At 65.1% G+C, this 21,886-nt stretch overlaps 1 protein-coding gene across 4 annotated transcripts in view; it reads left to right on the top strand.

The window, feature by feature from the left end:
* PRKAR1B (protein kinase cAMP-dependent type I regulatory subunit beta) overlaps positions 1 to 2,823 on the top strand; it is a 103,117-nt gene extending 100,294 nt beyond the window's left edge. For 3 of the 4 annotated variants that reach the window (XM_047837971.1, XM_047837969.1, XM_047837970.1), the window contains 2 exons: positions 799 to 880; positions 1,221 to 2,823. In XM_047837971.1, the coding sequence (XP_047693927.1) occupies positions 799 to 880; positions 1,221 to 1,393 (255 nt within the window). In that variant the 3' untranslated portion in view covers positions 1,394 to 2,823. The remainder of the gene's footprint in view (positions 1 to 798; positions 881 to 1,220) is intronic. The other variant, XR_007147704.1, reaches the window with a different exon arrangement.
* The last annotated feature ends 19,063 nt before the right edge of the window (positions 2,824 to 21,886 follow it).

Below are 21,886 nucleotides of genomic sequence, written 5' to 3'. Positions count from 1 at the left end.
GGCGACCTGAGCCGGGTAAACTGAGCCCCCCCCTTGGATCAGGATCACGTCTGTCGGTGCTGCCAGGGCATGGGGCCGCGGACGCGCCTGACAGGCTGAGGGCCCGGGTGCCCCGGGGCAGCAGAGGGTACAGGGGCCCTCATCCACCCCGGCCCTCAGCCCCCTCGGCAGCGGTGAAGGAGTCGGCAGCCTGTCCCAGAGGCTCGATTATTCCAGAGGCCGTTCAGCCCGGCCGTGGGGCTCAGCTGCAGGAGTGATGCTGTTTATGCACATCCACTGAGCAGGGCTGAGCGCCGGCTGGATGCTCCGGTCAGTTTACAAAGCCTCACTTCTGATCCTCACAGGTGTAGAGTCGGGGGTGCTCCCCAGACAGGGGACTGTCCTGAGGCGCTTGGCAGGTGAGGGGGCCTGGGGTCAGAGCCCGTCTGCGGCTCCCCGCGTGTGAGGCGGCTCCCTGGGCTCCGTGTTAATCATTGAGCCTCTGCAGGCCCCCCACCCCCGCTCGGGAGGGGCCCCCGCTGCTCCCTGGGGGCATGACCTTAGACCACGCCCATCCCACTGGAGCGCCAAGTCCTTGGGAGCTAGCCCGAGGTCAGCCCGGGTTGCCCCCAAAGATTCTCCCCACTGCCCGGCCTGCGGTGGCCTCTGACCTCACACCCTTCTGTCTCCAAGGAGGAAACGCCTGACTTCGGTTTAGACGGGAGCAGGCGGACGGGAGCTGGAGGGGGGGTTGCGCATGCCCCCTCGCCTGTGACCCCCCCCAACTGCTGACCCTCACCTGTCCCTTGGCGTCTGCAGGGCACGGCCTCCGTCCTCCAGCGCCGGTCCCCCAACGAAGAGTACGTGGAGGTGGGGCGCCTGGGGCCCTCCGACTACTTTGGTGAGTGTGGGTTCCCCGCCCTCTCATAGGGGAGCCCCGGAAGGGCCCTGAGGTGGAGAGCTGCGGGGGCGCCCGTGGGGGGCAGGCCGGGACCCCCTCAACAGACATGGCTGTCCCCAGGGAGGGCGTGACCTGGAGCCCCGAGTGACCCAAGTCCCTGTGGGGAGGCAGGACGGTGCCCAGCTGTGCTCCAAGGGTGACGTGTCAGTGTGTGTGTGTGCGCGCGCGCATGTGTGTGCCCTCGCGTGCGTGCACGTGCGCGTGCTGGGGGCCAGTGGGGGGGGCCAGCCGTCTGGAGAAGCCCTGGGGACCCGGCCCCTGACCGCCCGCTCGCCCGCAGGGGAGATTGCGCTGCTGCTGAACCGGCCCCGGGCGGCCACCGTGGTGGCCCGGGGGCCCCTCAAGTGCGTCAAGCTGGACCGGCCCCGCTTCGAGCGCGTGCTGGGCCCCTGCTCCGAGATCCTCAAGAGGAACATCCAGCGCTACAACAGCTTCATCTCCCTCACCGTCTGAGCCCCGCGGCCCCGCTTCCGTGTGCTGGCCTGTTCCCGTGTCCGCAGGCCGCGGGGGCGGGCGCCCCAACTCCGCGGGGCCGCCCCTTCCTCCGGACTCCTGTTTGGAAAAAAACAGTCATCTCGTGCGTTTCAAAAACAAACGGCCCTCAAGACCCCCCAGGCCTTCCCCTCTGCCGCTTGTGGGACCCAGCCTCACTCCTCCCCGAGTCTTGGGGGCGCAGGAGTCAGCTGTGAGTCCGGGCCAGCCCGGGGCGGGAGGGGGGTGCTGGGCTGGCTGGGTCGGGACGTGCGCCCGCCCCTGTGCCCCAGGGGCCAGGCCACCAGGGCTGTAGTCTGAGTGGGGTGCAGTGACGTGAAAGGGGGTGTCCCACGGGGATCCTCTGTTTCCAGGGGTCCTGTCGGAGACGCCAGGCAGGAGAGTGACCGAAAGCGGCCCCTGCCTCAGACAGGAGGGGGCCTCATCTGGCCGCAGGCGAGCCCCCCCCACCCCGGGGCCCAGGCTTGCGGGAGCCCCTAGAGGAGAGATGTGGTCGAGTGTGCGTCCCCACCTTTCCAGAGACTCGCCCCTCGGGATGGCCAGCGTGCCAGATGGTCACCCTCGCTGGGCCGGACTGCCGGGACAGGAAGGAGACATCAGGAGTTGGACGCTTTCCACGACCCAGGGAGCACGGTTCTCTCAGAGTCAGGCTGGGGGCCGCATGATATTCGCTTCTTTGCAGAGCAGCTCCTTGGGGACCTTCTGAGGGGGAGGAGGGGTTTTCCAGACACGCTCTGGGTATGGTTGTGACGGCCAGGGGCTCCTTCTCACTTGTCAGGCGGTGCCCCACTGGACACGAGCCCTTGCCCCGGGAGACAGGTGCTTTCTGAATCTCCATCCTCCCGGAGCAGGAAAGATAAAAACCAAACAGGCCCCACACCGGCCCAGGTCGACGATCGACTGAAACCCCACTTAAATGTGTTTTCGGTCCGCATCAGCTGGAGCTAGAGAGGCCCGGGGGCAGGACAGAGAGCCACGGTGGCCCCTGGTGACAGACATGAGAACGAGGTCATGCAGTTAGCCTGATTTTGCCCTTCCTACGCACGTCTGGGAAGCCGCCACTGTGAGGCGACCCCGGCCAGCCCTGCCTTTGCCCGTGGATGTTCTGTGATGCCTGAGCCGCCATGCGTACCGTGAAGTTTCAACGCTGCATGTGTATTAAATGTGCCACGAAGTACCTCTTCCCACGTTGGGCTTTGGTCTGAAATCTTTAACAGAGGAGGGTTTTTCTTTTGTTTTTATTGTGCAAAAATATACATAACGTGAGCTTTGCCACCTTAACCATTTTAAAAAATACAGGGCCACTGAGCACATTCACGCTGCTGTGCAGTCCTCCCCACCATCCGGCTCCGGAACATTCCATGTCCCCACCCTGAGACTCAGTCCTGTTACACACAGACCCCCACCTGCTCCCCCAGCCCCGGCCCCACTGTCTCCTCTGTGTCCGTGAGTCTGACGACCCCAGGACCTCGTGGGAGTGGGTCCCGGTGCGTGTCCTCCCGTGTCCCTGAGTCTGACGACCCCGGGACCTCGCGGGAGTGTGTCCCAGTGCGCGTCCTCCCGTGTCCGTGAGTCTGACGACCCCGGGACCTCGTGGGAGTGGGTCCTCCCGTGTCCGCGAGTCTGACGACCCTGGGACCTCGTGGGAGTGGGTCCTCCCGTGTCTGCGAGTCTGACGACCCCGGGACCTCGTGGGAGTGGGTCCTCCCGTGGCCGTGAGTCTGACGACCCGGGGCCTCGTGTGTACTCAAAGTATTGCCATTTGAGCATCTTCTCAATATCAGAAATGGCTCCTGAGAGATTCTGTGCTCCTCTGGGGATGCGGTCTTGGGCCCCGGCGTGCATTTACACGTGCAGCGCGGCTCAGGGTGCACGCGTGGGGCACCCGCCGGCCGCGTGTTGCTGTGGCTGCCGGTCTGCCCGGCACGCTCCGTGTGCAGTGCCGACGTGTGCACGGCTGTGGGTCTGGTGCGGACCTGGGGATGGCCTCCTCCTGGGCCCTGGCTCCCGCTGCTCAGAACCGACCTGTGGGAATCGGCCAGATGTCTGTGACCTTCATCCACGTCCCCGGACCTCTGTTTATCTGTGTCAGCAGGGCCCCAATGTTCTCCGCGATTGATTCTGTTAAAGTCACACATCTGACCCTGTGAGACGTAGGTCTATAAATAACTCTTATCTTCCTAAATCCATTAGAATGCCTCCTCATCCTGTGGCTCGGCACGTGAAGGCCCTGATTTGATGTCAGAGTGTCCCCAAGGGAGGCGGCCCGGGGGCCCCACGCTGGCAGCAACCTGGCCTGGGGGGGCTGGGTTTGGGGGGAGACAGCGAGGGAGACTGGGGGAAGGACCCTGGGCAGGGCGGAGGTGCGTGTCAAGGGACCCCCCCTCAGAGGGTGGGCATTGGGTCCCAGAGCCTCTATGTTCCCTCCTGCCGCAGAGTGAATTCCCCAAGTTTGGCAGCCCCAGACATCGGGGGCCTCAGGGAGCGGCTTAGCTGGGCGGTTCTGGCCTGGGTCCCCCGAGAGGAGGAGGCCGGAGGGGGGCTTGGTCTGCCTCCCTGGGGCCGCCCCCCACACCCCATGTGCAGGAGGCTTCGGTTCTGGTGTGGGAACGCTCCCGGGGACGCCTGGGCTCCCCCCACGAGTGGCCCGAGGGAGTGAGCCTGTCAGGACCTCGTCCTGAAGTCACGTTCAGTAGAAACGTGACTCCCACTCGTGTCACTGCCCAGCGCGCAGCCCCGAGGTCAGGGCTCTGGCCGCTGTGTCCCGCTGGTGGCCATGGCCGTGACGGGCGTCAGGGGCGCCGTGGCACGGGGCGTGTCCTGACCACCGCAGGCAGAGGGGCACGAAGAACCCTGAGACCCCGTGGCGCAGATGAGCCGCTGGAGGCCGGGGACGGCGGCCACTGCTCGTGGCTGTGTAGCCGTCAGCCCTCCTCCGCCCCCGTCTGCAAGGCCGCACCGAGCAGCATCCTCCCTCCGTCCTCTGAGACTGCTTCCTGGCCTGGGCCTGGGGCCACACCAGGTCTGGCGTTTTGTCACAGCGGCCGCGGGAAACTCGAACCGAGGCCCGGCTGGGTGTGGGGCCGAGCCCTGTGCCCATCTCCAAGGCGAGGGTCGGCCACCACCTGAGCTGCCCGGCACTCGGGCCCCTCCTCCGAGGCTGGGCGCCCTGCTGCCTGCCGCGGGGCCGAGGCCCCCGAAGCATCTTCCCCAGCTGGGCCCTGGGCCCGATCCGTCTGGCACCAGGCGGGCACAGACCCGGGCTTGTGGGCTCTGAAAGCGTACTTCTGTGTGCCTGAGACAACAAGCCGGGCGATTGTTCCTGCCCCCTTGCGGCCCCCAGGGCGGTGCCAGGGGCTCCGTACGGCATCCACTGCCGGGAAGGGGTCAGAGCTTGTGTGGTCACCCCCACCCTCCGTGGCCTGGGGACTGTGGCCACGCAGACGGAGCCCCACACCGCCCCCCCCCCCCGCCCCCAGGTGCAGTGGCCGTGGCGGCCTCTCTGTCCCCGGTGGCCCCGGTCCTCTCTGCTCCTCTGGGGCTGACTTGGACCCCCGCGAGGCACGGAAGCGGTCAGGGCGTGGCTGGGGCCCAGCTGGGTGGACCCCCGGCCCCGATAAGCGCCGGGATACATACACAAAAGCGCACCAACTGTTGGCTGAGGGAGGGAGGTGCTGGGAGGTTCGGTCTCTGGCTTCCGTGGGCCAAAAGCACTTCGACCCGAGTCTCATGCCTTCTACAAAAATTAGCTCGACGCAGCTCACAGACTTCCACGTAAACACAGAAGGCTAAAACTTCCAGAAACACAAACAGGAGAAGATCCTGGGATCTCGAGCGAGCAAGGAAATTGCTCTGAGATCAGATACCCAAAGCACGATCCGCAAAAGGGAAATTGGATTACTTGGAATTCCTGAAAATTAAAAACATTCGTCCTCCAGCCGCCTCCGTGAAGGAAACGAAAAGGCAACCTGCAGACGGGAGAGAATTTTCCAACCACACGTCCCACCAAGGGAAGAAAGCCAGACACCCAACGGTAAGACACAGCCACCCAGCGAGGGCGTGAGGGGGCGTCGCCCTGGAGAGAGCCGCACGGCCAGCGGGGTGCAGACCTCGGGGACCACACTGCACACCCATCGGGGCGGCCGGGGCGAAGGGTGGCGGCAGCGGCCAGTGCCGGCAGCACGCGGGGCCACGGTGCGGCCGTGCGGGAGACGGTGGCGTCTTTTTTTTTTTTAAAACGTTTATTTTTGAGACAGAGAGCATGAGTGGGGGAGGGGCAGAGAGAGAGGGAGACCCAGAATCCGAAGCAGCTCCAGGCTCCGAGCCGTCGGCACGGAGCCCGACGCGGGGCTCAAACCCACGGACCGCGAGATCACGACCTGAGCCGAAGTCGGACGCCCAACCGACCGAGCCACCCAGGCGCCCCGACGGTGGCGTCTTTAAAAAGGAACAAACCACACGCAGCACCGAGCAGCACGTGGCACAGCCGTCACACGGCGGAGAGAGGCGGGTGTGTGCTCGCGGGATGCCTCACGCCGAGGCTCCCGCAGCCTCCCTCTGGGGCCCCGCTCGGCCAGCTACCTGGCCGTCCACAGGGGACCGAGCCACGGACTCCGCTCGACCACGGAAAGGGACCGAGCACTAACGCGGCAGCAGGACCCCGGGCGCGTCTCCAGAGGACAGTGCTGAGCAGAGGCGCGGCCCTCACGTGCCCTGTGTGGCCTCCTTGAAAGGACAAAACGAGGAACTGGTTGGGGGGCGGGGAGGGAGCCGCTCGAAAAACGGCCCCCCGGGCGCTGCGGGGGTGACGGGCCCATTGGCTGCACCCACATCAGGACCCCGCTCGTGGGACTGCGCGCGCTCTGCCAGACGTGAGCCCTGGAGGCAACCCGGTAAAGCATACGCAGATCCCCGGTATTTGGATTAAAAGGGAAAGACGGAGGCTGGGCGTCTAAGGGGCAGGAAGGAGAAGGCCAGAGGAAGGCGAGGTGGGGGCAGGGGTGGGGAGGGGCACAGACACCCCCGGACACCCTGCCGAGGGGCCTGGGTCACGGTCGGAAGTCCCCGGACAGCGTGGAGCCCAGGAGCCCCAAGTGCGGCGTGTGGTATGGAGGGCCCGGGGTCTGGCGGGACAGCAGGGAGGACAGGGCCCGGGGACGGTCGGCCTCACGAGCCCGCGGCCTCCTCCCGAGGCCTCAGGCATAGCAGGAGAGGGGCCCCAGGGGGGGTCAGCTCCCTGAGTCTTCACTTCGAAGCGGCACCCCCAGCCTGCCCCAGCCCCTCTGCCCACACGCCCAGAGGAAAGTCCCCAGAGCCACTCGTGTGGCCGCGGGCCGGTCCCTGGACCTCTCCAGGCCTTCCTGCCCCTCTCTGGAGTAGCCTGGGAACGCACCCCCCGCCCACAGTGGTCCAGAATCCCCTCCCTGACCTGAGGTGGGCTCGGGGGGGAGGAGGGGCTGGGGACAGGTGGCTCGGGGACCGCTGGGCAGCCTGGCCGGGCCAGAGTTAGAGGCCATCCCTGCAGTGACCACGCAGGTTCCTTCAGGAGTTCATTCCTTCTGCGCCCCTTTCACTGTTCCCGGCAGTGGGGGTGGCTCAGCGCCCCACAGACACCCTTTCCGGCTCTCTGGCCTGAGGGTTCAGAGGAGGGACCCCCCTTGGGTCCAGAAGCCCCTCTTGCTGCGCGTGAGCGGCTGCGGCGGCTTTTCCGGGCCAGACGCGGGTCTTGTGAGCCTCAGCGTCCCCACCTGTGAAGTGGGGGTGACGACCCCCACAGCCCTGTGGCAAGAGAAGACCCCAACAAGCGAGAGGAGCCTGGCAGGTCCCGGCCGCCCTGCACACCCTGCTGGGGCCAGCGGGGGCCCTCCGTGCCGCCCGTGGCTGCGGTCCGCCCGGCCTCACCTCGCCCGGCTGGGCAGCTGAATCAGCCGGGCGGTGACTCACTTTGAGGTCGGGCACTTCCCTCCCGGGGCCAGGGCTGCCGGGCTGTGCCTGGGGGAGGGTGACTCCTCGTCTGGGAGGCTCTCGCCCTTGGCGGTGGCCTGTCCGTCCGGGCCGACTTGGGGGTCCTGGGCCCCACGTTCAAAGGCTCCTGTGGCCGCTGAAGGCCATGGGGGCTCTGGTCCCTGAGACTCAGATCCAGACGGGGTCCCTGGGGTCTGGCCTCGCCTCCCCAGAGTGTGGCTCGACCCCACCCCCTTCCAGGAAGACTTTCCTGACGCCTCTGACCGCACTGACCTCGCTCTCCCCTCTTGGACGGCTCTTGCCTCCTGGGATGTGACCAAATTAGGAAGTCGATGACTCACTTCTCTGCCCCAGCCTCACCTCCAGTTGGGCAGGGCACCCCCTGTCTTCTGGGGGTCAGCTAGTCTGGTTCTAACTTAAGCTCCAAGGGCAGGGAAACCTTCAATTAGTCTCTGCATCTGGGCTGAGTAACCTCAGACCCACGGCAGGCTTGGGGGCCACGAAGGCCCTCAGAACCTTTCCATGGGAATCGTTCAACAAAGAAAGACCTTGCGCGGGTGCAGAGGATTTTAAAGTCCACGCGTAGAGCTCACACTCGGCCTCCCAGGTCGCGGGGTTGAATCTGCTGCTCCAGTGGGAGTCCGCTGCAGCTGGGGCTCAGGTCTGCCTCCAGGACAGAGCCCTGTGTCATCCCCCTGGACACCTCCCTTTCAGCCTCCCCGGTCAAACATTCCTTTTCCCTTTACATTGGAGAAATCAGGCGGGTGTGTTTGGGGAACGTTCTGGGGAACTACCTCACCGTGCTGGCGTCGGGGGAGCCTATGTCGGGCTGCGAACGCACGGTCATTAGAATATAATCCAATTTGCCTCGAGTCCTGGTCCCATTTCTTACGAGCCGTGGGGCACCAGGCAGATTTCTTCACTTGCCCTGTTCGGGGCCTCGACTGTTTGGTGTACAAAGTGGGGGGTACGAGGTGTGATTAGATGTGCCATGAAATGGGGTCCTTGCGTGGACACCACTGAGCAGGCGGTCTGGAGACACCCCAGTGTGGAGTTACTGCTACACGGGACGTCCGATCATGTCGCACGCACTCACGATGATGTCAGGCTCTCCCGCTTTACCCAGACGTGTGAACCCCAGAGCCTGTGGCTCCGATGGGTCTGGCTCCCGGCTATGGGGCCCGTCCTGCACATGCCAGCCGGACACGTGTCCTTCCTCCCCCTTCCTCTGTTTGTTGAGCCCCCCCCGTCTCCCTGGGGCTGGCCCCTGAGGATGCCCAGATGAGGAACGCCCACCCAGCAGCTGCTCTGGGACCCAGCTTTGTGGAGGTCACAGACGTGGCCTTGCACACGCGACTCCTCCGTGTAGTGTCCCTCTGAGGCCCGGGGGCCTGAACACCCACCATAGAATGTGCAGGTTAAGACATGGGGCAGAGCCTGGTGAGCGTGGCTTGTCTCTGCTCCCCGATGTCAGGGCTCGGGGACCTCATGAGCAGGGGACAGCTGCTGAGGCGTTCCTCTGACCTTGTTCCGGGTACTCTGCTGGGCCCCGAGGACGGAACCCACGGCCCCTGGGGTGGCCTGAGCTTCTGCACAGCCGGCCTCCCTCCGTGGGCGCTGCACGGCCAGGAGCGGGGTGAAACGCCCGGCCGGAGGTGCTCTTAGGCCCTGCTGTGAGGGTTGGGGGTCGTCACCTCTGCGTATTCTCTGCCGTCCAGCCCACCTGGACTCAGGGAGGGGACCCGGGCCCCACTTCCCGGCGGGGGAGAGTTTGAAGAACAAGCAGTCATGTTTCTGAATTGCTGCTCTCCCCCAGTTCCTAGGAACACTGGGCCCTGGCCGGGGGTCGGCAGACCACGTTGTGCTGGGCCTCGTGTCTCTCCAGGTCCTCAGGAGGGGGCCCTCCTGAGGCAGGAGGGGCCCTCCTGGAGCAGTCTTGGGGTGGCCAAGGCTGCGGGCCAGCTCATCAGTCTACACCAGGCCGGGTGTCTCCCCACACAGGGGCCCTCTCGGTCTGCTCCACAGCTGTCCCCCACATAGCCCCATGCGAACACGTTTGTCGGACGAACGCATGATCGACTGAACTCACACGTGAGCCCTTGCAGAGACCGCCTGGATCCGAATGGGCTGAACTGCCTAGTCGAGGACCCCGAGGAGCCTCAGACGGGGCGGGGAGGCTGAGCCGAGAGAGGGCACTTCACCAGCCCCAGTAGATGCCAGAGCTGGGACGGGAGCCCCCGGGCCCCGGACCCCCCTGTGGTTCCCCCAAGCTGCCGGCTCAGGTGGAAACGTGTGGTGTTCGGCTTTTGGCTGATTTACAAATGCGCTCCGGCAAATGGTTCGTGTTTCTGAGGGACAGAGCCCTGGTCATACCTGGAGACTCCTAGGAACACCCACGTTTCATTTTTCTAAGGACTAAATAGGTTGCCAGGAAAAACCCGACGAATTTAGGCAGTTCAGGTGTGAGTTCTCCACATCAGCTGCTGTCTGTGGTGTGTGCCTCTGTGAGTGGCCTCTCTGGAGAGGTGAGGGTGGCGGGGGACAGTCTCAGCAATCTGGGGCCTGGAGGAGGGGCAGGAGTGACCCCCGGGGGGCCCCGGGCCTGAGACTGTGGCCACACCCTGGGGACTGTGAGCCTTGGTCCCAGGGGACGAGAGGTGCGGCCCCAGGGGCAGGGGGGCCTCGCCCAGCCGGGGCTGCCCCCGCTGCTGTGCCCGGCCACCCCCACACATTCCAGGCCACCCCCAGTCCAGGCCTCTCTCTTGCGTCACCAGCCTCCCGGCAGCTCCCGGCCCCCTGCTTCCCTGCTTAGGCTCCAGCCCCACACTGGCCCCAGGGAGCCTGCAGACCGAGACCAGCACAGAGCCCTTCCTCTCCTGGTGCTCCCACCCCCAGACCCGGGCAGCCTTGGTCTTCACCTGCCCCAGATCCACACCCCTCCCCAGGGCTTGCCCCTCACACTCCTCCTGCGCCCCCACCTCCAATTCCAGTGACCCCCGTCAGTCCTGCTTCACAATCCACTTGGGCCTCGCACACGGCGGCCGGTCCAGAGATCTCTGAGGCATGACAAGAACCAATGGGGAGTGTCTGGCCTCAGGGCGGGACCCAAGTGGGGACCCCCAGCGAGCTTCCGCGGGCTTGGGGGCACCCACCATCACCCTCCCAAGTGCTGATGCCTGGGCTGCGTGGGGCCAAGGGAAGTTCCTCGAATCCCAGCTCCCGGATAGAGCCGTAGGAGACGGAGAACCTTCCGGAATGGAATGCAGGCCGCCCGCGGGTGTTGAAGCTTCCTGTGCGGGAAGCTTCAGTCCTGGTCTCCGTCCCTCAGGTGGCCGCTGCTCCTGAACTAGGGGGTTGAACTACGGGGCCCCCAGAGGGTCCTGGAGGTGCTGGGGAGGGAAAGGGATCTCGGCTGTGGGCTGGCCAAGGGGCAACATGGACAAGACCGCCTGGCTTCAGACCTCACACTGACCCTGGGGGGCTGGGGACCCCCTCGCTGCCGCAGGGGAGCAGGAGAGGTCTGAGCGCCACCCACGAGGTACAGGGCTCCAGGCCTCTCGGGGACGGTCCTGGGAGACCTTGGAGCCCCCCTCACGGGGGCTGACAGCAGGTGAGGCTGGTGCTTCGTGCCTGGCTCCCTCCCTCCCTCCGTCCCTCACTCGTTCATTCATTCGCTCAGAAGGCCAGTGCCCGCCAGGGCCGAGGGGGCTCCTGGGTGGGCGCCCATCCCCACAGTCCTGCTCCAGGCCTCCCCCGGCCCTGGGAGCCAACAACTCCCAAGTGCTTTTGCCTTCGAGGAGGGGCTGGCCCTGTGGCGGACGTGGCAGATGCTGCATTGGCACAGAGCCACCACGCCAGCCTCACAGCCACTGCCGTGTGCCGAGGACCGAGCGTGTGCCAGGCGTGTGCTGAGCACCCAGGTCCCCAGCACAGAGAGCCCCCCAGAAGCCTGCGGGACCCACTGTCCCACTGAGGAAACAGAGCTCGGAGAAGGGCCGACGTCTGTGGCAGCCGCCTGGGGGCCCCTCCGTTCCCACTCAGGCGTGGTCTCCCCCACCCTGGAGCCCGGATCTGAGCCCGCCCCTGTCATCTTTCCCTGTCGCTGATCACAGACCCTCTGTGCACAGCCAGGCCGCCACCCCAGGGGAGCAGGCCGGCTTCCTCCTCTGGGGTTACCTTGCCGCCGTGCGGGGCCGACACCAGGGCTGGTGAGGGGAGGCTGTGGGGTGCGGAGAGCAGTGCCCCCACGGTTCACGGCCAGCCCCCTCTTCCGGGCCTCCGCAGCCCCTGCATGGCCCTGGGCACAGAAGAGGCCTGTCCCTGGGGCCACCCGCCCAGGCACCTCAGCTTCTAGGCTGAGACCCAGGGAGAATGTGGGCCAAGCAAGGGCCCTGGCATGTCCCACAGACATTGTCAGGACCGGGGTCTCATGACAAATGGCCACGTCCTCCCCGGAGCCCCAACCTGGTGGGGCCATGAGACACTACATGGGCGGGCAGTTGAGTTCCTGTGTTCCATGAAGAAGAGGTAGCGGGGTCACGGCTTTGATAGGGCTGGGGGAGGGGGGAGGAGGGGAGCGGCTAGGAAGGAGGGGCGGGGCTTTGACAGGGCTGGGGAGGAGGGGCGGGGCTTTGACAGGGCTGGGGAGGAGGGGGCGGGGCTTTGACGGGGGGGGGGGGGGCACAAGGAAGGAGGGGGGGCTTTGACGGGGGGGCATTAGGAAGGAGGGGCGGGGCTTTGAGAGGACTGGGGGGAGGGGGCGGGGCTTTGACGGGGGGCGGGGCACTAGGAAGGAGGGGCAGGACTTTGACAGGGCTGAGGGCTGGGGGCTGGGGAGGAGGGGGGCGGGGCAGGACGCACAGGGGAATGGTAGTAGAGGGTGTTTGGGAGGTCCTGCTGGGGGCTCCGGGCAGATGTAGCCTGAGGGCAGAGTCACTGTTGGGAACAGAGCCCCCGCCCAGCCTCCTCCTCCAGGTCAGCCCTGCTGTAAGCCCAGCACCCCGCTCCTGCTCCTGGGACAGGTGCAGAACCGAGCAGAGCGCCAGCCCCCAACAGGCCACCAAGGTGGACGCCTCGCCTGGAGGTTCGGCCAGGCACCCAGGTACATTTGGAGCCCCTCAGGCATGGCTGCTTGGGCTCAAACGGGTGCCCGCCTCCAGCTGGGAGGAGCCCAGCTCGCAAACACAGACGCAGGGGTGCAGGCACCCACCAGCCCCTCAGGTGTCTGAGCACGTGCGAGGAGGGCGCCGCCGGGCCCTGGGGGCTGACCCCACCCAGCCACCCTTCCACAAGATTAACCTTGCAGGGCTCTGACCACCTTCAGGACACCTCCCGGGGTCAGCAGGTGAGCTGAGGAAGGGGAGGAAGGGGAGCTGGGAGAGGAGAGGGGTTGCCTTGGGAAGCACACAGGCAGGGCAGGGCTGCAAGGCCTCGTCTGGACTCTGTCCTGCTCTCAACCCCTGTGGGGCCACAGCAAGACACGGGAGCCCACAGAAGCTGGGCCCGAGCTACAGGCTCAGAGGGGCTGCTGAGCCGAGAGGGTGTAAGGACCCACAGGATGCTGTCCCTTCGAGTCCCCGCCACTGGTGGCACAGAGAGACACGCTGAGCTTCTCGTCCTCCAGGTGCCCCCTCCTCCAGGGAGGCCACCAGGAAAGCACGAGGCCCTTGTTCAGCCGCTTCCAGAAGCCGGAGCCCTGTGAAGAGAGAACGAATGCTTGGGGTGCAGAGGAGACAGGGTGGGGACGTTGTGGGTTCGGCCAGATCTCTACTGGGGTCTGGCTGAGCGGGATGCCGAGAGCTGGCACGTCCCCCTTGGGCCAGAGGGTCTGGGGCAGGTCCCTGAGGAGACACCCCCCCCCCCCCCACGGCTGGGAAGGCACCTCCTCCTTCCTGCCCTGGCCTCCAGGGTGACAGGGAGCCCTGGGGAGTCCCTGGCCCATCCTTCATCCTCGCGGCCTGGTGGCCGGAATGGTGCGGCTGGGTCAGGAAGGGATGGGTTGGCACTGGAGGCGCAGGACGGGCAGGAGGAGGATGGGGACAGCGAGGAGGGGGAGGGGTGGTGGGGGAATTGGAAGTGCATTCCAGACGGTTGACTCAGCACTGCAGCCGGGCTGGGGAGGGGAGCGGCCCAGCTGCCCTCCCGGGAAGGTCCCTGGGATCGCTCCCTGGAGAGGAGATAAGATGGGTGGGGCCCGGCTGGAAGGAGAATCCCTGGCCTGGGCAGCTCTGCTGCTGGCTGCTGGCTGCTGCCCTAGGCTCTGCTCAGGTGCCTCCTCCTGGAAGCCTTCTGGGATTCCTCCTCGCTCCTGGACCCAGGGGTGCCCTTGGGGAGCCTGGCTTTATTCAGCCTCCTGTCAGACACGGGCAGCGTCCAGGGGGGCCGGGGGGATCCTGGGAGCTGAGTGGGTGGATGTTTTGGGGGACCCTTCAGGAAAGTGCTAAGCCATGTCCCCAGGCACAGCCACCAGCAGAAGGGATGCACCCCCTTTGCTAAACAAGGCCCCAACCCGCCCGCCTGGCTGAGCCCTGTTCACTGCTTCCCGCTGAGTCTGGAAGACCCAGGGACCCATTCTCTGGAGGCTGAGTTGGTTGAGAGGCCCCCGAACTTCTCCTGGGAGGCAAGGGGTGCGTGGTCCAAGAGTCCCCCATGCGCCTGTGGCGGGAGCTTGCCTAGCCCTGGAAACCACCCTTAAGCCCAGGGCGCCCTGGGGTCCCCCCACCCACGTGGGTCACCCAGAGGGTACTGTGGAGGACGGGGTGCTGAGGACGCTTTCTCTGGGGGGTCTCCCCATGGGGGGAAGCCTGGCGCCGGGTCGTGAGGACACATGCGGCCTGAGCAAGGACCGAAGCACCCAGAGCCGTCCAGCTGGTTCAGCCCCGGGTGCCCGGCCCACGGAGACAGTGGGGTGCGTGGTCCTTGTGGTTCTAACCTCCTGGTTTGGGACTTGTTATGACTCCCGAGAAGCCGAGGCCCAGAGTGGCTCCATGACTTACCCACAGAACATGCTAGAAAGAGCGTGGACTTGGACCTGGGTTTTCCAGGTGCTGAGCTGCCCTCACCCCAGACCCCACAGTCCTCAATAGTCCTTGAGAGACCCTCAGGGACACTTGGGGGCCTCTCGGCCCGGCCGCACCAGCCACTTGGAAAGGTGACAGCTGGGTGGTCCCAACTGCGGGATCTCGTGGGGGGGTGGGGGGCCGTGGGCCCCTGGGCCGGGCAGATCCCCGGGTGGCTGCTTCCTGCCCACACACCAGCTTTGCCAGTGGGAGCCTGCACGGTGAGGAGAGGAGTATTTATAACCTGTTATCTGTCGGGACAAGGCTCTGTAACTCAGGGGAGGGCCCAAGGCTCAGCGAGGCGGGTTCGGCGGCAGCAGTGGGCACGGGCAGTAGGGGCCATGCACTTCATTCCCGCCAGAGCCCAATGCACACTTAATTTCCCCTGGAGCCCCCGGGACAAGGCTGGGGCCGAGGGCAGGCTGACGCGTCTGAGGGGGTCACTCTAGCAGCAGAGTGGAGATGCCCTGGCTGGGGTGGAGGGGCGTGCCTGGGACCACGGGACAGTTTTCCTGTGGGAAGGTGGGGGCTGGGGCCAGGAGGTGACCTCGGGGAGGCACTGGTCAGGTTTCAGAGACATTTTGAGGGCCGGGTCAACAATATTTCCCGACACACGGACGTACAGGCAGAGGGCTTCAGGGTCGGCTCGCAGGCTGTGGTCTGAGCGGCCAGCAGGCCGGTGTCCCCAGGGACAGAGCACGCAGCAGAGCCAGGGGCTGGTCTTGGCCGTGTTAAGTTAGACTTGTCTGTCGGACACCCAGGCAGAGGTGCTGAGTGGCGTCTGGGGCTCAGGAGGGAGCTCTGGGCTCGAGGTCTTGGCAGAGGGGCGAGTGGAGCATGGGACACAAGAACGCCATCGCACCATTTCGGGGCAAGGGCAGTGCTCTGAGACGGAGCTTGCTCAGTGTGAACGAGGGAGCCCCAGCTGCTTCTGGCAGTCGTCTTGTCACCGTGAGGCCTCAGCTGAAGGAAGACACCGAGGGAGAGAGGGCCACTAACACACAGAGCCGCGTCCTCGACCAGACCTCTCCTGAAGGCTGCCCACTGGGCAAGCCAGGTTGGGTTGAGTCCCCCCACCCTGAAGCTGAGAGCTTCTGGCCAAGGCCATCAGCAGGCAGGTAAACCCCTTCCTCCGTGTTGTCCGTCTCCACCTTCCGGGAGGTCAACTCTGTGAGGGCAGGGATGGTGCTCCTCACGCATCACACATAGCAGGTGCATGGTAAATGTCTGCTGTGGAAGGAACGCGTCTCAGGGCGTCTGTCTTAGAGACGGAGACGTTGTCTCTGATAAAACATTTCCAGAATGTCAGCTTCAGGGGATCCAGAGATAACCCTAGTGTAGACCAGAGTTTGGGTCGTAGGGGCTGGGTGGCCCTGTTTTGCGTTCACAGGGCACACGCTGTGATCTTAGCTGCACGTGAAGGCTTGAAGGGCGGAGCGCGGCACCGTCCCGGGGAGACTGGAGCTGGTGACGTGGGGTGCGGAGGGACCCCTCGCCCGCACGTGTGGGGCCACGCTGCCTGTGCTCCCCCACCCAGGGCTCCTGTGGCTGGGGGGGGCGGGGAGCTCTGAGCTGCAGGCGGAAATGCCCCGAGCTGAGCGCCGGGCATAAGGTCTGTGCCCGCGTCACCGCACGCGGCCCTCTCCGCACCCCGGCAGTGAGATGCTCGCCGGCTCTGTGCTGACTGCTTCCCAGGCATCACCCCCGTCACCTGAGACCACAGGCGCTCAGAGAGGTGAAGCCCCTTGTGGCAGGCTGCACAGCCAGCTGGTGGTGAAGCCATCCGCAGCCCCGGGCTGGCTCCCCTGGGCCTCGGGCCTGGTCTCTCTCCTGTCCTTCTGACGTCCCGCCAGCAGGCGCATAGTAGGGGCTCAGGAAGCCAGGGGACCCACACGCCGCTCCCCTGCTCCCCCCAGAGGGGAGCCTGGGCTGCAGAGGTCGCCAGGCCTCCCCCCACCCCAGGTCTCCCAAGGGTCACCGCAGGACAAGGATAAGATTATCCTCCGTACTTTGCTCTCTCCTGTCGAGAAAAACAGCCACAGATGAAAATAGCTTCCCCGGCAGTCACAGACGGGGAGGGGTGTCAAGCTCTCCCTCTGCTGGGCCCACAGCCCTTGTCCCCAGGGAGGAAGGACACTGCCGGGGTCACTCAGAGCACAGGTGTGAGCCCTGAGCTCCGGCGCTCCCTCCCCGGTGCGGGGGGGGGGGGGGGGGGGCACCAGCCGGCAGGGGTCAGGGGCCAAGCGGGCCGGGACAGAGCGGCCCCTCCCAGGCCGGCCTGGTGCAGGGTGGGGTGGGGGACGCCTGGAGGGCTGAGGACCACCCAAGGAGGGCCGCAGGCAGCCTGGCCCTTCGGGGCATCGTGTCCCCACCCCCCGCCGGTCAGTGTCCCTGCTCTAAAAGGGCCACCATCCCTGCAGTGTGGAGGGGGGGGGGAGAGGCGGGGCAGGGGGGGAGTGCTGCCCTCTTTAGAGCCTGGGTGTCTCTTCGGAAACAGTCGGGACTGTACCTCTCACACCAGTGACACCCGCACCCCACGCCACCTGGACACTGGGCGGAAAGAAGCCAGACCAGCGGCGGATGCTCTGACCCCGCCGTGGACAGCATCCCGTCTCCGTGGTTTCCACTTCGGAGAGCTGTCTTCGCCGCCATCCCGGGGATGGACAGTTTCCAACCAGAGGGTCAGGAAAACAAGGCCTCTCGCACCTGGGATTTTAGGTTGTTTCCAGTGTTTGTGGGACCGGTCGCGCCCCCCCCCCCGGAGCCCCCCGCGCACGCGGCCGCTCTGTGGTCGGGCCATTTCCTTAGGCCAGGTGCCCAGACGCGGGGCTGCAGGGTTGGGTCACGGCCAGGGCTCGAGGTGCCAAGTCGCTGTCAGCGTCGCTGCGCCCCTCCCCCACGCCTGCCGGCGCCCTCCGCTCGGGCTGCTCGTGCTGTCCGTGGGCGCGTCCACCGGCCTTGTGGCCGGGTGCCCCCAGGGCTTGCTTGCCCTGTGTGTGTCAGCCCGTGCTTTCCCGAGGAGGGACCCGCGAAGGAGACCCGGCAGGTAGACGGCTGTGACCACCACACGCTTTTCCTAGGCGGATCGATACACGGGGAGGCGGGGCACGCGATCGTAACAGACAGCGGTTGCGTTCGGGGTTTCAAGTTTTTACTCTGTTTCAAATTTCTATGCTGGGCTTTGTTGAACCTAAACACTGTGAGCGGCGGCCCTGCTGCCCACAGTGATCTGTGGTCCGTGCTGTCTTCCGGAGAAAGCTCCCTGTCTTCTGGAACTTCGGCAAACCGTGGGAGAACTGGGAAACAGCAATCAGCGTCCCCCCACAGCCTTGTATTTGAGCGCTGTCGGCCTTCCAGAACAGGCGTGAGAACCGACAGTGAACCTCGGCTCACCCGCCTCCCGCGTCCCCCGGTCCGCTGGCTCTGCGAAGCCGCAGTCACCTGTGTGTCGCTGGCCACTGTCGACCCACCGGTCACCTCCACACCCGGACCCCGGCCGCTGGAAGCAAGCCGCGGGCATCGTGACCTTTCACCCCAGGTCCCAAGGCGCGCGGCATCAGCACGACCGTCCCTTTCTCCTTGGTCCTGGTGGCGTCCCTGGCTGCCCGGGTTTTGGTGGAGCCATCCCGACGCTCTCGTCTGCTGTCCCCAGAACAACCTGCCTCGGGGGCCTGTGGAGCGCCCCTCCGCCCGGAGGGGGCTGCTTGCTCCCGCGAGGCTGGCCAAGAGCACGCACGTTGGCAGGAGCGCGGCAGGTGGCGGTGCGAGCTTCCCCCCTGCAGAGACACACCCGCCCCACGCGTGTTCCAGAACATTCATTGAACCGTTGCCGGACCCCCCTGACGTGCATTTAGCGCTGGGGGTAAAGTGTGGTTTCAGCAGGTCACTCTTCCAGACTGTCGTATGGAATAAACAGGCCGGTACCTCTCACGGCTTTTCCTCTGGGACGGAGTCTTTTCTGGGCTCTGTGGTTCCGGTCCGTTTGTCACACGAGAGCCTCCCTGTTCTGATTATGGTAGCTCCGTGACCCATTTGCCTCTTCCTTCTAGAAGTCTCTGTGCTTCCTGCATGCACCTTTAGCCCCTTGGCCCGGCTTCTACGGGCCACTTGAGCACCCTTCTCCCCCTGGTGAGGGAGGCCCCCTGAGTTGACCCCACAGCTCTGGTCTGATTTGTGCTCCCATCCAGGGAGGTGCAGGCCTCTCTGACGTCGGGAGGCTTTTCCGTCTGGTGGGCCCATGTCTCTGGAGGGTGTGACCTCACTGTCCTCTCTCAGGGAGGCCTGGCAGGCCATCCCTGCACTATATCCCCAGCCGTCCCAGGGTCCAGCCGCTAGCTCTGACCTCTGTCCAGCAGGGGTGAGTCCTGTCTGTCTGATGGCCAAGGGCTGCTGCAGGCCTTTCCCGCCCCGTCCACGGTCACAGACCCGAGAGGGACAGGGCCCGTGGGCAGTGCCTGGGGAAAGAGGTGGGGACTCTGGGTTCAGACTGGGTGGCCAGCCCCATCTCCTTGGAATTCACACCCAGAACACAGGAACTTGGCCACAAGTCCTGAAGACCCCAGCAGGCAAGCAAGGGGAACAGGGGTTGCTGCTTTGGCCGGGGAGGCTGGCAGCTAAACTTCTCATCTAGGCTGCCACATTTTGTGCTCCCTGCCCACACTCTCTAATGCCTTCCATACCCCTAGAGTAAAGTCCAGATGCCTTACTTTGGTCTCAAGGCCTGTGTGACCTGCCCCACTGCCTGCCTCCCCCAGCTCACCTTCTCCCACCATCCCCTGCCCCTTGTTGTTCCTTGAACAAGCCAAGCCAGTTCCTGCCCCGGGGCCTTTGCACGTGCTATTGTTGTTTCTGCCTATAATACTGGATCTAGACTTTCTAGATGGCCGGTTGGCTTCCTCTCCAACAGACCTTACTGACCACTCCCGAAACACGTTACCTGAAACACTACATGCTTATTTGTCACTTGCTTATCCGGAGACCCCGAGTCCTAGGAGAGCTTTGTTTTAGCTTTGCGCCCCTAGTGCTCCACAGAGTGGAGTGCGTATTTGTTGAAGGGGGGGAATGAGTAGTCCTTAAAGCAACCGTCTATGCTGGCCATTATCCAGAGGAGAAAACCGAGGCCCCAAGATGCCCAACACTTTGCTCAAGATCACACAGCCGGTGAGGCCAGCGGGGGTGTCCCCGTCCCCTGGCTCCGCTGGTCTTGGGGTGTCTGAGGGTCCAGACCTCTGCTGGCTTCAAGGCTGGAGGCGGCCCGCCAGCACTCACCTGGCTGGCTCTGCACTGCAGGTTTGAACTGCATGTGTCTAGACGAGCTTTGCCCAATGGACGTATCGTTTTAGGACATTTCAAATGTTCTATAGTGGCCGCGTCAAACAAAGGAAAAACAGGTGAAACTAATTGTAGTAATATCATTTATTTAAGCAATACATCGAAAATGCTATCATCTCAACATGGAACTAATTTAAAAATTGGCAATGACAAATGTCACACCCCTTGCCTGCACACGAAGCCCTCTCCGCCACAGAGGCCGTGCGTCTCCGGCGTATCGCCGGGCGAAGCAGCCACGGTTCACACGCCAGTGGCCACAGGGTGGCTGGTGGCTCCCGAACCACACAGTCTAGCCTGCAAGCTGCCAAGTGTCCCTTAACGTGGGTCTTCACGCACAGCATCCTCGCAAGATGACTGCGGGCTCACAGCTGTTTCAACCTCCGTTTCTGTTTGTGAATTTAAAAAGGGAAATAAAAGCATTTAATAGGGAGTAAAAAACAACACTGGGAATGCCCTGCCGGCCTGCCGACAGGTTTATCACCCTTTCTGGGGAGGCTGCGTGGAAAGGCCTGGGGCGGCCGAGGTAATAACCTCATTAACGCCTGCACGGGCCCTCTTGATCTTCAAGGAGCCGTGCCCGTGCCCGCTCGGCCTTTGGATCAGCTGCCCTGAGCCTGAGAGAGCCTTGCCCAGAGATAAAGCGAGTCGTGTCTCGTCATTACAAATTGTTCTGAAATCTGGTCTGGCTCCTGGCAGAGGCCTGGGCTCGGCCGCTCGGCGGGCTCCCCCCGCGCCAGCGAGCTGGGGCACCGCCGCCGGGCAGCTGCGCGTGCTGCGCGTGCGTGTGCGTGTGCGCGAGCGCGCGCGCAGACTGCTTCTCCCTGGTGGGGCGGGGGCGGAGGCTCTCTCCCGGCCCCCTTTCCCGCACGAGAGAGCGGAGACACGGCAGCGTGAGGACAGACACATCACCGAGGCCCAGCACGGGGGGCGGCGGGCAGCCAGCCCCTCCTTGCCCCCGTGCGCGGGGGCCAAGTGGACGCGCGGACTCCAGTCTTGCTGCCTATATATAACGCTGGCGGCCGCAGCATCCGTCACCGTCCTGTCTGTGACCCGTGGGACAGACAAATGCCACCTGAGCAGCTCGGCTTGCGCCCAGGAGCCCATGCCATCAGAGCCCCCTGCCTGGGGCGGAGCCACGCCTCAGCTCCGGCCCTGCGGGCCAAGGGTCCGGCTTCCGGGCCTCAGTGCTCCCATCTGTAAAATGGGGAGAGGTGGGAGGGACCTGCTCTCGTCTGTGTCCGCGTGAGGGAAATGAAGTCACACAGGGACCCAGGTGCTCAGTGGATGCTCGTCGTGACTCCCACCGGGAAGCAACAGCAATCCTAGCTGTAGCGGCTTGTCAGCTGGCGCCAGGCCCCAGGCAGGCACGGGCGGCGGGCGGAGAGGGGATGAGGTGAGCTGGGGTTAGGGTGACACGCAGGCTGCGCAGCTCACCGGGTGCCTAATGAAGCGGGTGCCCCTCTGGCCCCTACTTTGCTCCGAGGAATGGCCAAGGTCCTTTCCCACTCCTCCCTGCTGCGGGATCATGGGCAGTATGGCGAGGCACCAGTGGCTGTCGCCCAACCAGTCACCCCAGCTGCACGGCACCCCCTCTCTCCGCCTATTTAGAGCACCTGACTCACTCTAATTATGGGCCTGCAGGCACGTCGGGGCGCGCCGGAGACGCCCGAGATAGCCCGGAAGCACCCGCTCCGGGGGCGACCGGACATCCCAGCGGCCAGGTGCACCTTCACCTCCCGCCGGCACCTCCCCCCCCTGGAGATCCCTGCGGCGCCCCCTCCTTCCGCCAGGGGCCCTCTAGCTGGCCTCTGGGGACAGTGCCCGAGCCTGGGGCCGGAATGGCCCGGGGGCGGCGCGCGGGGCGGGTCTCCCCGTAGCACACAGCCTGGTGCCCGTCCCGGGGTCCGGCGCCTCCGCAGGGCCTGGGTGGGGATGCCCGCCCAGCCGGGAACGCCGCGCCCACGCTCTCCGCACGGCCGCCCACGCCTCCTCCGATTCCGATGTATATTTAGCCTCATTATCAAATATTTGCAATGAACCGTGTGAACCGCCTAATAGCGGCTGGAAGGGAAACTCGATCCGGGGCAGAAAGAAGCACGTG

Source organism: Prionailurus viverrinus, chromosome E3 (assembly GCF_022837055.1).
Source record: "Prionailurus viverrinus isolate Anna chromosome E3, UM_Priviv_1.0, whole genome shotgun sequence".
In the NCBI taxonomy this organism is placed as follows: Eukaryota; Metazoa; Chordata; class Mammalia; order Carnivora; family Felidae; genus Prionailurus; species Prionailurus viverrinus.
Note: the sequence above shows the minus strand (reverse complement) of the source record. Positions and strands in the feature narration are given on the sequence as shown.